Source organism: Palaemon carinicauda, chromosome 40 (assembly GCF_036898095.1).
Source record: "Palaemon carinicauda isolate YSFRI2023 chromosome 40, ASM3689809v2, whole genome shotgun sequence".
Classification (NCBI taxonomy): domain Eukaryota; kingdom Metazoa; phylum Arthropoda; class Malacostraca; order Decapoda; family Palaemonidae; genus Palaemon; species Palaemon carinicauda.
The window spans coordinates 42556748-42574247 of NC_090764.1; the positions used below are offsets into that span (position 1 = coordinate 42556748).

Here is a 17500-nt window from a genome sequence, read left to right on the forward strand (position 1 = left end):
TTAGTGAGGCATTTGCATATTCATGAGGTTTGGTTGCGATGTTTATTTAATTCATTTTAATCTTAATGAAAAACAACGGGACATCACGAATGTTATTTATCTCGTCGTTGGAGTTGCTAATGTGTATGTGCACATGAAGCTCTTAGAATGGCGACTCTCTATCGAAGGCTACAAGTGAATGGTATAGATTGTATTCTTTGTGGAGAGTTTTAACGATTATTCTCTACCAAGATTGCAACGTGATACATGATTTATTAAACGATTTGGTTATATGTATATTATTTAGTGCGGAACTCAGCATATTATACCTGAAGGGTTGGTATTGTCCCAGATTAATATCACATTTTTGCTTCAGTTTACCTGGGAGTGCTATATGTAAAAACCGTTTTTAATGTAAGGCATTATACCACATGCAGATCCTTTAAGTGGGTGTTAAATATTGGTCTCTGCTTCTCTAGCACAGTAATATGAACTTCCCGTGGGTAGTAAAGTGCCCAAACCTATTGTTAACTTTGAATATTTATCTATAAATGATAATAGTCACATATGAAAGAAAAAGTTTCTTGAATGATGAACCCATAAAAATATTGTGAGACATGATTTCACTAACTCTAATAAATATTGTTTTATATTTGTTTGTAACTATTATATGAAGAGACCATGATAAATTCTTTGTTATTAATCCGCTCTCTTAATTATGTCAATAGTGATGATAATAGTTCATATTATTATTAATGTTATTTTTTTAAAAATATTATTAACGTTATTTTTTTTTAATATTATTAATGTTATTTTTTTAAATATTATTAATGTTATTTTTTCAAAATGCTAAAATTGCATTAATAGATAACGTCTTCTAACCAAAGAGGTCCTCAGAGTATAATTAAACCTTAACAGCGTCACTTGAAACTGATTTCCGTTACCGATATCGCTAAATCGATGCGCCCTCTCTCTCTCTCTCTCTCTCTCTCTCTCTCTCTCTCTCGTTTTGGCCTTAATCATTAATGGCTCTCAAGCAATGCTTCGTACCCGAAGCCTTCATAAATCTTTTTATTTTGTACCCAATTTTTTATATTTGATATTTTTTTGTTCTTTTTTTATGGTCTTCCCAATCCTATTTTTAATCCATTTTTTATGTTTGATATTTTTCTTTCTTTATTGTCTTCTCAATCCTATTTTCCATCAAGTTTTAGATTTGGTGCACTTGAAACTTATTTTAGAGTGATAGTATCCCTTACATGTTTTTAGAAATTTCATATTTTTGCATACAGTTTATGGGTTGGGAACTTGATCTTTTACTTTTCGTTTGACACTTCCTGTCACGTGACTTGGACGCGTAGCTCTCCCACGCCTTTCATTTAGGTACAGTTGAACACAGGAATTCCTGGCACACCTGTCTGAGGAAGTGTACCCTGTTACACCCTTACATCACGGAGAGTTCCTGTTTGTATCCCTTGCCCACCACCTTTGCCATCTCTCCCTATACTATGTGCTTGGTTACTCACAGTACAGTAAAGGTGTGAGAGGGTGCTATTCCTCAAAGTGAGGTGTACCAGACATTCCTGTGTGCAATTATACATCCTCTTATCCATCTTCATTTGCCATTCCTTTTCCATGTTTTCAGTTGTTGTTTTTTTTTTTTTTTTTTTTTTTTTTTTTTTTTTTTTATCTTGCCATTTCCCAAGAGGAGGTATCGCAAAAAATATATGCATTTTTCTCTTTTAAGGATATTGTTAATTAGTATCATTTTCCCTTTCGTACTGGGATTCAACAAATTTTTATGCTTGTTGGAGCTTTACAACAAATTCGTTTTTAATGAGTTTCTCTTGGGTTTGTTTATCACCTCGGCAAGGGCTCTCTGAAAGTTGGGTACACGTAACGTCTGCTAATTTATTCACGTAAATCCTGTATGTTTATTTTTTGAAAGATAATTTGAAGAGGCAGTAATAATGATTGAAAATAGGTTATTATTATTATTATTATTATTATTATTATTATTATTATTATTATTATTAATATTATCGTTATTAATATTATGATTATTATTATTATTATTGTTATTATTAATATTATCGTTATTAATATTATGATTATGATGATGATTATTATTATTATTATTATTATTATTATTATTGTTATTATTATTATTCATTTCTGTGCATCAGAGGTTTAAAGAGTTTTACCCCCATTACCAAGCATTTGTTTCAAACTCCATGTTTTGCTGCCTTCATGTCCAGAGGTAGCTATGGTAAGCAGCTCTTCTAGGAGAAGGACACTCCAAAATCAAACCATTGTTCTCTAGTCTTGGGTAGTGCCATAGCCTCTGTACCATGGTCTTCCACTGTCATGGGTTAGAGTTTTCTTGCTCGAGGATACACTGGGGCACACTAGTGTATCTTATTTCTCTTCCTCTTGTTTTGTTAAAATTTTAATAGTTTATATAGGAAATAATTATTATGTTACTGTTCTTAAAATGTTTTATTTTTCCTTGTTTCCTTTCCTCACTGGGCTATTTCCCCTGTTGGAGCCCCTGCTTTTCCACCTAGAGTTGCAGCTTAGCAAGTAATAATGATAATGATAGCTATACCCTGTTTCGTAACACCGCTTGAGTTTATAAGCTTGCGGATGAACTAGATAAGAATTATGGTAAGCTATTAAAGGTTCCAGTACGCACAAATAAACCCACACTAAGAAACGCATTAATGATAAATGGGGAAAAGGACATCGTTGTATGATAAAGAAACTTTCACTTAAGGTATACAGTTCTTTTCATAGTCTGATACCGAATAAAAAAACAGGGGGAACAATTTGACGAATAGTTCTTGGTCAGATTGACAGATATTTTTGTTCCATATATCTGGAATAAGCGCGTGTGTAACACTAAAAGTATTTTGATATTGTAAGGGTATTATTTACCTAGATCTATGTAGAATCATTTTATTGTTACATAAATATCTTGACAAAACACCCAAGTTTGAACAAAATCTTATTGACAATTGGATCATCTTCTCAAGACACGTAAGTCACCATTCAATTCGTGTAAGCTGATGTTCAACCATTCTTTTGAGATAGATTGATAAAAAATTCTTCCTGTTCTGTTTGCCTGGACGCTTGTTTGTTTTCACTGATGGCTACTTAACTTTTACCTTCGCACTTACACAAAACTATTATGCTATGATATAGGATGAATTATTGACTTATTTTAGTGATTTTTCGGTATTCAATCTTGGTTGTTCGAAACAGGATGGTCATTACTAGATTTAAATTTTTGCTACATACATTCAAAGCGTCAGTAAATCATTTATGAAGGATAATATTTATTTCAGATAAATGCATTCTAGAATTTGAAGATCACCTCCATCTCAAGCATTTACATTCTGTTCTTTTTATGTTTCATCCAAGCCAAAACGTCTTGTCCTCCGCTCGTTAAGATGGATGGCCCAAAAAAAAAAAAAAAAAAAAAAAAGCCATTTACCAAGATGAAACGGGAAGAACTGGTTTGTTTACTTTTAGGTTGCAATGGGTTGGGAAGGGAGGGTGGGTAAACTGTCTAAAAGCACAATCAAATTAAATTGGAAATATTATAGCAGTTTTTGCTATTTATCCAATCCAATGAATAATTTTTATCCGCGTGTTACTTCAAATTCTATATTTTATATTATACACAAATCACATAATTATTGAGAGGACAAATGAAATTTGAAAGAAGTCTCAAAAAGTACGTAATGAATGATTGGCTTTGATTTTTTTTCTTAACACTAAGTTATATAAGTTGAGGAAATTCAACGGAAAATCACGTAGATCTTTTTTTATTAATTACTGAGGTCGTTCTGATAAATTGATATTTTTTTTTTCTAGATTGAATTGGTGTTTAATTTTCAAAGGTCAACTGCTTATGTATTTAGAAAGTTATATAATAGACAGCTGTTGCCTCATAATGATCAGTCCTTTTTTATACAGTGAACTTCAGTCTTCCTTTGTCTTGTTACGCTGCCCTTGTAAAGACGAGTGAAAGAAAACGTTTGAGAACCCGATGGTGGAATTAGGGCACAGAGAGAAGAAAATAAGGAACGGAGATGATGTGCAGAGAGAAATCAGGTAAAGAGATGTCAGGCAGAAACCGGCAGTAAACCATAAATAGTACAAATAAGCACGAATGAATATGAAAAAGAGGACGAGATCGAGTATTATACAGTGAAAAAAAAAAAAACATGTCCAAGATGAATCTCTCTTCGTAAAGCAAGCAAGCAAGCACCCAGGCAAACAGGTTCAATGACATCAGGTTGAGATGAGACATTTAAAAGGTGGTCTGGGCCATGTCTACATTAGTTGCCTTACACATGTACGCGTTTGGAGAAGAAGAAGAAATTTATTGAATATGAATTAATATTTCAAATGTATTACTTGAACATTATGGTCCATGTTTCAAAGCTCGTAGAGTTTGATTGGGTATTTTTATGGTATTTGATATAATTTGGACCACTTTAAGGTCTTCAATACTGTTGCAGAGGCTCGTAAAAATTATAAGTTTTCTTTCATATATTTGTTTTACTTGGTAAAAAGAACCTTTAGTATACTGAATACAATTAACGGAATCTTGAAGGAATATAGTATAACTTAATTATTTTTGCGGAAATCCAAATGAGTCGTAAACCTATTTCGATGGTGTTTCCCCATCTTTCTTAGTTTATAAAGATGTACAGTAACTAATTGCTTCCATGCCTTCAGATTTACTCTATTGTTAAACTAGAGTCTTCTGTAGGATAATGATTATTGAGACAAATAGATATTTATCATCTAACTGATAAACTGTTAAATTCATTCTGATTTTCATAAAGCTTGTCGCTTTGGCAGTTTTATAGAGGTTTGACATTGGAGTTTTTTCTCTACATTCTATATGAATTTGGGTCTCTCTCTCTCTCTCTCTCTCTCTCTCTCTCTCTCTCTCTCTCTCTCTCTCTCTCTCTCTCTCTCTCTCTCTCTCTCTCTCTCTCTCTCTCTCTCCCTCTCTCTCTCTCTCTCTCTCATATTAAATGTCTTTCACTGCAACAGTCATTACATAAGTGTGTCAAATCGCAATTAAAATAATGTCTTAGAATAAAGATCCAGTCTTCATGGTTGGATATAAAAGAAAATGGGAGGAGATAGTTCATTTCTTTCAATGAATTTAGTTTCAATTCGTTGGTTTCTTATATTTACACATATGACTTTAAACTATCATTACAATAAAAGAACAACCACCGGTTATCTTGCAAGCTTTTATGTATATAAAATTATCATTATCTTCATCATGGATATTCAGCTATTTTTATTATCTGGCTAATGTCGTTTGTAGTGGTTTACTAATTTGAGCATAAAGTATCTTTAATGACAGCAAATAAGTATATAAGAAAAATAAATGAACATGGTCAGAACATATAATGAGAACGACAGACAATAGATGGACATTAAGAGTAAGGAAGAGAAGACGATGGATCGACGAACTAAGGAAGTTTGTGGCTTGGACTGACTGACACAGAAAGTCCATAAACTGACTTAAGTGGAAGGACATGTCTGAGGCCTTTGTTCTTTAATGGACTAGTAACGGATGATGATGATGATAATGATGATACATATATACTCGTGTGTTTGTTTGTGTATATATATATATATATATATATACATACATACATATATGTATGTATATATAAATATATATATATATATATATATATATATATATATATATATATATATATAGAGAGAGAGAGAGAGAGAGAGAGAGAGAGAGAGAGAGAGAGTAATGGTGTTGGAGTCTTGCTAATGGAGTATTAAATTTAACGTTATGGGTTTTATATTCTTTGTTTCATCTTTACATAAGTGGTGATTTGTTTGAGTCCTTTTTACGAAATTAATTGCGAGATTTCCTAAATGGATTACGATATTTAGTACCTAATGGATGAATATTGTACTTTATTTATAACAATGAATTTTTTTTTCTAAGTTGAGAAACTGTAAAGGCAAATGTAGGCAAAACATCTTTTTATTTATTACTTGGATTTGTAGACGTAAATCAACTGTGCAAATCTTTTTTATTTGTTCATTTGTTTCTTAGATATCATAACATGATTTATCGTATGAATGTATGATAAGCCATTTACAATACTTAGCAAAAAAGAAGTTTTTCCATGATCATATTTTTAACCATGGTATCATATGTTAGATATGGAAGGTTGCATATAAATTCAGATAGCATTCACTATATTACATTAAATTTTTCATGATCACCTGTTCACCACAATATCTTCGTAAGGATTTTCTTTGTTCTCCGGCAACTTAAGACGCTTTTCTTCTTCTGCTTTTGTGACCCCCAGTGAGTCCTTATTACAAAAGGGAGCTTACTTGTCAAAGGACATTCAAAAGGGGGACTCAGACAATAACTTCCTTCAGAAGTTTTACTAAGCGATTAAAGCGTTTATTCTCTCCGTCGCGCTTGGTTTGCATTATCTTTGTTGCATTAGACAGCTGATTTCTCGTTGTCTTTTCAAAGCACTAGGTCCTCTTTAAAGAACAAGAAACTCGCAGCGAGGATTTTTAGCAAAAGAAAAAATAAAAGTTGAAAAGTATTTCTAATCAGTTTTGCGAAACCTGTGAAGAAAATGTTTGGTTATTACTCTATGAGTCACCAAAAATGAACTACAGCATTTAAAGCTTTATTTGTGGATTTTTAAACCAACGTTATGAAGTCGTTTTATCCTGCTGACGACATTGCACAGGAAAATCAAGTTCTTAAGAAATCATTTTCCGACGGATGTTCGCTGCGAAGGTCTTGACGAATGCTGATGTCAGACACGAGGACATCAAAAGGAGGCCCTTCTTTTTGTTGCCCAGTTCGCCAAGGACATTTTTTGTGGAAGATGCTCTTAAGTATAGCTTGCTAACACGTTTGCCAAATTCTTGCTTCGCCGTTTTCGGGATGAAGATTTCTTAGTGTAAGTTTCGCTTTACTTATTCGATTTTCAAGAATTTCTCGTTAAATTTAGGTTATGCGCCGTTGATGGTTTTCCTCAATGGCCCTTGAAAATATTTAAAAGGCCTGCGAAGTCATGACATAGGGATGGCATCGCAAGAACGACCAATTTTTCCAGTTAGTTAAACATTTTCAATATGGCTCAAATTCCAGTCATGTATGGCGTTTTTTTTTCAAAGGGAAACAATAGCCCCTCTTCTCTCTAAACATTACTATAGCTTTATTAGATAATCAAACATGTAACAAGAGGCCGCAAATCTTAAGATGTACGCTCCCAGTCTAATCCTTGAGAATTAGAAAAAAAGATAATTGAAACTTCCCGATAACCTGGAGGGATTATAAGTTAAGTTTTGCCATTAGAAAAAGCCCAATTTCTGAACTCTAAATCATACCGGATAGAGTTTTTGCTTCTGCAGTTCCTTTAATAGTGTCACTTGTTTGCGTGTCGTGGCAGGCGTCTGGGAATGTAGTCCATTAACGGTAATCCCCGTCATGTCAAGCGATGCTCCGGGATAAGACTTTGTCATTCGACCCACATTGCATGTATGGAAGTCTCCCGACCTGATTGTTGGTCGATCAATGGAGACTAATTGACGAGGCAATTCAAATGTTATTCGATACCTTATATTACACACAGGTGAGTGGAACAGCTCAAAGAGACGGGGGAAGAGAATCTTTTTTCTTATTTCCTTAACCTTCCTCTATGCAGTGAAATAGAATTGAAGATTAATCGGAATTTGATGTGATTTGTTCAGTATTCTTGTGGAAGATCTATAAAAGGGATAAGAAATTATCTATCACCTTGTATCGAAATGTAATCTTGAAGTATTTTTCGACCAATTCTCCTTCATTGGTAAACAGGACGTCATATACCAAGGTCGTCGACAGGCCACACACAAACATACGCACACCCTAGCATACCCTCATATGCACCTGTGATCGCCTAAATATGTACCTCCTCCTCTCCCCCTCCCCCTCCCCAAAATATCCATCCCAAGGTCACAGACATACCTTACGTCAAGGGAGAGAGAGAGAGAGAGAGAGAGAGAGAGAGAGAGAGAGAGAGAGAGAGAGAGAGAGAGAGAGAGAGAATGTCCGGGGAGAAGATAAGAGATACGCATCATCAAATTATTATTAATCAAATGTAGCATAAAGTGAATGAAATTGTCGTAAAGTTGTAACAGCCCTTTTTGGACATTGGTTTTACTAGGTTGTTTACGTGCTAATTACCCTTCAACAAATTTCACCAAGTGTTTTTGTCTCTTTTTAATTTAAATTCCATCTTTTATTACCTTTGTTTTGTGGAAAACAAACTAATCATGTTGTATTTTGGATGGCACTCATAACACGAACAAATTTAATTCTCTTAGTTTCTTTTCCTAAAATCTATACAGTTGATTTTCTGGAGCATAAATTGATGCAATTGAAATATGATGTTATTTTTATTGGCTATTTAATCGTAACTTAGATTGGATTCCTCTTGTAAATGACGCCTAGGAAAACTAATGTGTATGAAGTGCATTTTTATGCGTAATTTAACTAATCTTTATCTAAAATAAATCGAAAATAGCCATCAGTGTTTCGCTTTGAAATATGAGGAAAAATATTAGTTGAAATGAAATAAAAAATTATTAACGGCAATATATAACAACTGGGAATGTTATCGGTTATCATTATACGTTACGAGGGATCTGGAAAAAAAAATGTTATTGAGATTATAGAAATAACGTAATTGCGGGGACGTTAAGTTGTCGCGAATGAGTTTTCAGATGCCTTTTATATAATTTTCTCAGTCTTTCATCTTTTCGTACAAGATATTAAGATCTATTTTTGTGGCATTTTGTATTATTGGTAAATGCTGTTTTACGCTGAACTTTGTTTTTACATTACGTTCATAAACAACGAAGACTCATGATGTGCTATTCGTAGGTTTATAAATGCACACAAAACTAATCATGTGTAACCAAAGTAATTTTTTTCCTTTTACTAGATGCATTATGGACTCTATGCTTGAACAAGCACTCGTATAAATTATAGGTCTCGAAGGCGAAATAAACGCCTAGCCTTTTTTTCTTCTATTTTCCTTCCACTTTTATCAGTTTATGATCCTTGCTAGGTCACCGACCTCATCTATCAGCTATTTCTTCGGGTCTTGGCAGCGAAGATAAAGCGATACGTCTCTAAATTAACGGTGAGTTAGGCTGTAAATCTTTTGGTTGTATATCTCGCAGTTGTAAATCTCAACCCAGATTATGCACGGCGCCGTACGACGCCGAATTCCTGGGACACGGTGAAAGAAGACACGTGAATAAGAGAGATCAAGTTCTCTTTTAGTATCGAGAACAACGACGACAATAACACCCTGAAGAATTGATGCTGTATTGTTGTCATCGCCATCTTGTTAGTGGTCTTTGAATTTCAAATCATCATTAATCGTTATAATGAGCGTCATGCCAGTATGAAAACTCTAGTCATTGTGATCATTGCTATTTCTGTCCTTGTTATCAAATAAAAAGACATTGAATTATGAAGGAAAAAAACAACTTAAATGGCCTTCATAAATGACTTTGAATGGGAATTACGTTTGTCTTTTTTATTGTATGCGATTGTTGGAGAGAAGGATATTATAAATGTAAGTTTCTTTTATGATATTGCTGCATTAATGAGACCTCGAATCGGCTCATTCCGCTGTAGATACAATAATTGATTAAAATGCCATCAATAGTTTCAACCATTTGCTTGACTGAGAAAGAGAGCTCACACACAAATATATATATATATATATATATATATATATATATTATATATATATATATATATATATATATATATATATATATATATAAAATAGGAGTTACAGTGAAGAAAGGGAACCCCCTCATGTTACTTTGAGACTGCTCAAGGACTTTTTTAATATTTAATTAAACCTCCGAGATGATGTGTGATACAAAATCTGTATACTTATTTATATCATTTAAGTGTAAAATAGATTTTTCTTCCGTGTTCCACACATTTGATGAGTCGAATGGCTCAACATGCAAAGTTGCAAATTCCTGGTTTAATGGTTGATCAGAGTAAAGTTTATGATAATTGTACTTAACCTTTTTTGAGCATATTCAAGCGGTTGAAAATTCCTGCTCATACCAATAAGATTTTGTGCTTGTCCTTCAAATATTCTAGAAGATATTTCATCCAATTTTGTCTATTTTTTCGGAGGCAAAACTGCAATGCCACAGACACTTGAACGTAAGAGAGAGAATTATTTCATGGAAATGTTTTAATTAAACCAGTACGTTCCGCAATAATATTTCCTAGGACGTAGCCTATCATATTAGCGATAGTATTTCATATTTTTGTCTTTCAAATTGACTCAGTCGTTTCTTTATATGGATCGATAAGACTTTTTTTTTATTTTGATACGTTTTCACATGAATTTGTTGCATGCAAATGAGAAGAGAAGGATTTGTGTGGATGAAGTTCTTATAATTCAATAATTGTCAAATTTATTTTTAGCTTCTGTTCCTCTTTTGAAGTCAGTTTAAGGTTTACAGACTTTCCAATAATTTTAGCAGGAACAAACATAAACAGTAAGATTGTTCTTACTGTGAAAAATTAATCTGCTATGGAGAGGAGAGAGAGAGAGAGGGAGAGAGAGAGAGAGAGAGAGAGAGAGAGAGAGAGAGAGAGGGCGCAAGCGAAAAGGAGTTCACTGAAACATCGTTTCCAAACCTATGGTTTGTGGTTTCGGTATCGCCAAACGCTGTAGTTATTTAGTGCTCGATTTTTATCTTTGATGGCAGGTTTGTTGCACTCTTGAAAGGTCCGTCATTTGGCTAATTATTAGGGATCCGGTGAATTCGTAAGAAAAAAAGAGAAAGAGAGCCCTAATAATAAGGGAATTAGAGAGAAATATCATTCGCGAAATTATTGGGTTTCCGATGAAGGATGTTTTCGGGTGGGGCCAGTGGGATACTTCTGATGGGTTCCTTCGTCTCGCTAAGTCATTATTGTCCTCGTCATCATCATGTGTTCTTCTTCTTCTTCTTCTTCTTCTTCTTCTTCTTCTCCTCTCTCTCTCTCTCTCTCTCTCTCTCTCTCTCTCTCTCTCTCTCTCTCTCTCTCTCTCTCTCTCTCTCTCTCTCTTTATTGATGATGCCAAATAAAGCAAATTTCACCTCTACCTAACTCTTATTCAATTTTAATCCTGATTTCTGTATTAGCAATCATCATGTGCTCTTCCTCTCTCTCTCTCTCTCTCTCTCTCTCTCTCTCTCTCTCTCTCTCTCTCTCTCTCTCCTCTCTCTCCCCTTATTGGAGATGCGAGGTAAAGCAAATTTCACCTGTACCTAACTCTTATTCGATCTTAATCCTAATTTCTTCTGTATTAACAATTGGATCAATGTTTCTATGCTGTAACATAATTTAAGGAAGATACGAGTGTATTAGTGAGTCTGAAATGACTGTTGGTACATGATTAACATTTTATTCCTTATAAGGACCTGTAGGAGTAAAAATATTCTGCCAGGCGTTCATGATTGGATATTCACTTTCTGATTGAGCTTCAGCGCATCTTTTGAAGATTCACTTTATCGAAATATGCGGTCTATTTTTTTCCTCGTTCCATTCACTAGGCTTGAATTAATGTGGATTCCCTCAATCTGGGCGCTTTCAAGCAAGTAATTGGATAACTAATTCTTCAATTCTTTATGCATGAAAAGCGCTTAGGATTAGGAGATATCCTGAACGCCATTTGATATTAATTCCTTCAATTTTTTTGTTTTGTGTTTTCCTTATCAACTTCAATAGTAAGTTTGAGTAAAGAAAATTAACTGTTAGATTCATAGAAAAAAAACTAGGTGTGTTATGATATTCTTACACATCTGGCTACAGTATATAGTATTTCGGAAGTGACATCGGGTATGTCCCTGACATCAGAATAATCTTTATCTTATTTAGCAATGCAAAGAATCGGCTTTGTTTCGCTTACCTTTGCCAATTCATTTAGAATTAATGGTTATTGCTATTAAGTTTTGATAAGATATGATGCAGATATTTTAAGAGCCTTTCATGTTAACATTGTTAACCACCTGTGAGATTATTTGCTGGATAAGAGATTCCATGAGATAAATTAGGATTATAATCTCTCCTTTCAAAAGATAGAAAAATAGTTTAAATTCTGAAACGATCATAAAGTCAGTCTTATGAGATTTCTTTTTTTTTTTTATTTGGTTTTCATTATCATTCGGGTTTCTTTGTAGCTACTGAATTACATTGCCATCTTCATCACAGAATGTCTAGGGTATTCATCCTTTCAGATGCTTATCTAATTAATTGTTTGTACCCAACGTGGATATTTCAGTGCTCAAATGTAATCTCGAACTTCCTCTCGGGTACATCTTCAACCCCCCCCCCCCCCAACTCCTCATCCTTACATTATCTCTCTCTGCTTAAGTGAGAGACGGAAATGATGATAAAGGAATGTGCGTCCATAATACACATTTGGCATATTTTTAAGATAATTTATTTATTTTCAGCTTAATTACTTTCTAGCACAAGATTCTTCAGTGCTTGATGTTAGCTTTAATACTTAAAGTAAATGTTTTTTAAGAAATTGGCGATTTTTCTCTTTTACGCCTATCTAATTGCTCACACCACATATTTATATTCTGTTCTTCAAACAGCTCTTCTCCTCTCTCTCTCTCTCTCTCTCTCTCTCTCTCTCTCTCTCTCCTCTCTCTCTCTCTCTCTCTCTCTCTCAAAACTAAGTACTGTATGTTAGAGGAATGCTAATCATTACTGGTCTTTTATTCAATAGCATGTCAGCATATTTCTTAGTTGGCTCAAGGTGATACAATTAATTCTCCTCTCTCTAACTTTTCTTTACAAGCTTTTCACTGGACTAATAGGCCAGGTAAGTATATGTCCATTCAATTAATTACGAAAATTTCCTTTTTATTTTACATACGATTTTACTTGGCTTTATAGCCACAAAACCCAATTTTATTTATTTATGAAAGGTAATTATGGCTTACGTAACATTCAGATTTATCGGCAGTACAAGTAAGATTATGAATTACGTTTGTTAAGTTATAGTGCATTTTTAAAGATTAGATGCTTTCGAAAGTTTTCCATTAATTACTTAAGAGACTTTTTCGTACACGATAAAGTCTTTTGGATGCCATAACATTACGATTCCAAAGATGGACGATACATTGTAGGAGTATGTATATGTATCGGAGAATACAATTCGAACCAGCATGCGTGAATATATAAAGAAATATATATATATATATTTTTTTTTACTTAAATACTCCTTTTTTTATAGGGAGGATTAATTTCAGACCATTTTTTGTGTATATAATTCGTCTTATAGGTTAAACTAAGAAATTTTCAAAAATGTGTTTCTTGTTTTTTTCTTACTTTGTTTCAGTTACAAAATTAACTCAAATGTTATGCTGTTATTTATACTTTAAGTAACCAGTGTACTTTAAAAATAATTAGTTCATTTTTTTTTTCTGTCGTTTGGACTTTTCTATTATCCTCTACTGTTATTTCGTTTTGTGATTAGATATTAGTCATGTATCACTTTGTAATTGTTGAAACCATATGTTTACATTATTATGTCGATATTTTTATTATTTTCTCAAATACACACATTTACGTATGTATACATTCACACACACTAGTATATATATACACACACACACACACACACACATATATATATATATATATATATATATATATATATATATATATATATATATATATATATAGTCAATATGCATTTTATATATGTAAGATTACAGGGGACAACATGATATCATACAATGTAGGAATGAGCTTACTACAAAAGGGCTACACCCTAAAATCGCCCATAACTCTCCTGGCATTAACTGACAAGTGTCATCCTTTCTTTCTTTCCCAGGCACATCACCGTTCACTCTCTACTTCAGCGTCAAGTTCTACGCCGCTGATCCCTGTAAATTGGTAGAGGAAATTACGAGGTAAGTCACTCTTTCGTTATTTCTTTGTGCATCTGTATTGATAGTAGGAGTTGTATTAGTGTTGGTGACGTCATAGACAGCATATTCTTATTAGATTTTAGCAGACAGAGCGCTACATTTTTCCCTCCGTGTGAGATCGTATCATTTGGGTCAGTTTCGTATAGAGATTAAGGCAGATACTGAAGTGAAAAATGAAGATTTCTTTTTCTTCGTAAATATATTTACCCAAATTATTAGACTAGAATTTCCGTAGTGAGTGAAATATCATGAACCCGACCAACTCCAGCTCCGGTCAGCCTTTGTTGAAATGCCTAAATAGTAAAATACATAACCACTGCTGTTATAAGAAGAAGCTTTTGCTGAAGATGACAAAAGAACATAAGTATTTCACTATAATATCACTTGTATAGTGTGAAGAAAGAAAAGGCTAAGAAAGATACATGGTAATAGAATTTTTTAGGTCTATAACTGAATTCTTGGTCTTTAATATAGCTGCTAAGTTAATATGCTACTTTTTTAATGATTAGCTTTGTAGTTTCTGTATTTAGATTTGCAAGAATATGCAGCTCACCTGTTTGAGAAAACGTTTGCTAATGCATTATTTCAACTTCGAAATATTTTATTAATTTTAAGTCATATAGAATTGTCCACGCGCGCGCTCTTACACACACACACACACACACACACACACACACATATATATATATATATATATATATATATATACACACACACACACACACATATATATATATATATATATATATATATATATATATATATATATATATATATATATATTGCGACGAGTTATTTCTTGAGTGCAGTAAATTAGATGAGGTGAATTCCAGTACGAGAGCGTGACAGTGTAAACGAATTTTTGAAATGGTAAGGAAACTCAGTTTGATATGAGAAAGCTATAAATCTAATCTTGCTTGAAATACATTTTTGTTATGATTCAATTACATTTGTACTGTGACAAAGGTATTATGAGTAAGTGTGTAGAAGGTAAAAGATTACTTGAAATACTGTTTTAGGGAAACTGGAAGAAGTTTCCCTGTAGTTCACTTTGATAGATTATGCTTTGTCATTCTTAATCAAAATCTCATTGAATACTTTGATGATCAGAGTTGTTGCTCTTCGAGAAAATTGAAAATTGTTTTCCTGTTGGAAGAAAATCTATCCAACCGATCAATAGTATTTATTATGTCATGAAACCACCGAAAAGACATATCTTTAGTAATTTATTTCTCTAGATGACGTTTATTTTGGAGTTCTGAAATATGATAACCGGTTTTAGTAACTCTATTTACCCCAGGTGTTAGATAGGCTCTACTAGTAATATGAATTGGTTATATATTTAGTTAAGACCAATAGCCTTACGAATGGTTCAAGTTTGTGAAACACGTGCATGTACGCCATATATATATATATATATATATATATATATATATATATATATATATATATATATATATATATACAATATATATGTATGTATATTTATAATATATATATGTGTATATATATATATATGTATATAAATATATATATATATATATATATATATATATATATATATATATATATATAATGAATAAGTTGAATAGCTTATATTACAGGATCCCGTATTAAATTACTTTCGAAGATATAACGACTTGATGATTATAGATTTCAATAATTCTTTCAAATATTTACCGGATGGTGTGACTTCCTGCAATTTGAATATGATGTACAAGAGGATAAAATATTATTGAGGAAATTTTTTGAGATAAAAGTGCTCAAATTCTCAAGTTATGAAATCAGACGGCCGTAATCAATATCATTACTAAAAGATTTGAAAAGAACTAATGTATTTGCAAATCGTTACACACCCACTTTCAATTATAAAGTTTTGGCTTTTATGTCTGTGAATAAAAAAGTATGTATATATAGACACATGTATTTATATATTCATACACAAATGCATCTTATACACACACATATATATATATATATATATATATATATATATATATATATATATATATATATATATACAGTAATATTTATATATATGTATTTATAAATATATATATATATATATATATATATATATATATATATATATATATATATATGCTGTATATATAGTCATATATAAATATATATATATATATATATATATATATATATATGAATATATGTATATATATATATATATATATATAGACATATATAAATATATATATAGACATATATATATATATATATATATATATATATATATATATATATATATATATATGTATATATGTATATATATTTATATGTATATATAATCTGTGTGTATGTATTACATATATATTAACAAATCTCTCTCTCTCTCTCTCTCTCTCTCTCTCTCTCTCTCTCTCTCTCTCTCTCTCTGACTCATGTATTCCATGCCCCGATTGACCTGGAAGTCAAAAGGTCGTGTTTCCTGTTTATTGGTTACATAACAAAGACAGTGTTAAGAGATAGGTTCTTGGATGTCCTTTTCCTCTGGAGTCACTCCTTTAGTAATTTGCATCCCTGTTGCCATTCGTCGTTGAGTTAATTAGGTTTTTTTGGGTAGTACAATCTTTTTTCTGCTTTACAACTTCATTTGATGCTTTCCCATATCTTTGCAAGCAAATTTTTCTTAAATACTTTACAGACACTTGATGATGGCAGGAATATTTTTCATTCTTTTACTGTGACATTTGAATAACCTTTTCCAACCGTCTCCTAATATTTTATATAGAAATTCATATCTAAATTTCAATACAGTATTTTTTATTCCTCAGTTGATTTCAGGAAATATAGAGAAAGAAAACTTGCAGCGAATATTTTCATGTTGAACAGGCTGACTTGAGTCTCTTCATAGATATGACTTATTATTTCAACGTTGTTACTGATCTTCAGATATTTTATATTTTTTTATATTTATTGTTTTTTGTATAGTTTGTGTTCTTATATCTTTTCCTCACTGGGTTATTTTACCCAGTTGTAGCCCTTGGGCTTATGGCATCCTGTAGTCTAGCTATTAATAATAATAATAATGTCACTTGCAAATATCGCCCCCCCCCCTTCTCTCTCTCTCTCTCTCTCTCTCTCTCTCTCTCTCTCTCTCTCTCTCTCTCTCTCTCTCTCTCTCTCTCTCTTGATTAGTATTTTTTCTTAAATTTGGGTCAATTTGTAACCTTAGTTACACGAAAGTTATATCGTTACATGAGACGTTGCATGTAGTACACTGTTTTTTAACGCCTATTATGACCACTTTTAATATTTTTGTTGACCATAATGTTTTCACCCTAAATAATGACTGTAGTTTTGTTGCAAATTATGCTAATGAAAGAAAAGTAAAAGAAAGTTAGTGATAAGAAAAGAATGAAATACAAAAAGTTGAAGACAACCTGATTATAGAATTATTCTCAGGCTAGGACGACGATAATAGACCAATTACGAGACCTACTTTTTAGAG

General features: G+C 32.4%; 2 protein-coding genes across 10 annotated transcripts in view; one reads left to right on the forward strand and one right to left on the reverse strand.

Annotated features, from left to right (window-relative positions):
- Positions 1-17500, reverse strand: part of LOC137631735 (band 4.1-like protein 4) — a 773040-nt gene that overhangs the window by 182257 nt on the left and 573283 nt on the right. The window lies entirely within an intron of this gene.
- The window catches only part of LOC137631737 (band 4.1-like protein 4), a 97828-nt gene that overhangs the window by 2389 nt on the left and 77939 nt on the right, over positions 1-17500 (forward strand). For all 5 annotated transcript variants that reach the window (XM_068363636.1, XM_068363638.1, XM_068363637.1 and 2 more), the window contains exon 2: positions 13938-14016. In XM_068363636.1, the coding sequence (XP_068219737.1) occupies positions 13938-14016 (79 nt within the window). The remainder of the gene's footprint in view (positions 1-13937; positions 14017-17500) is intronic.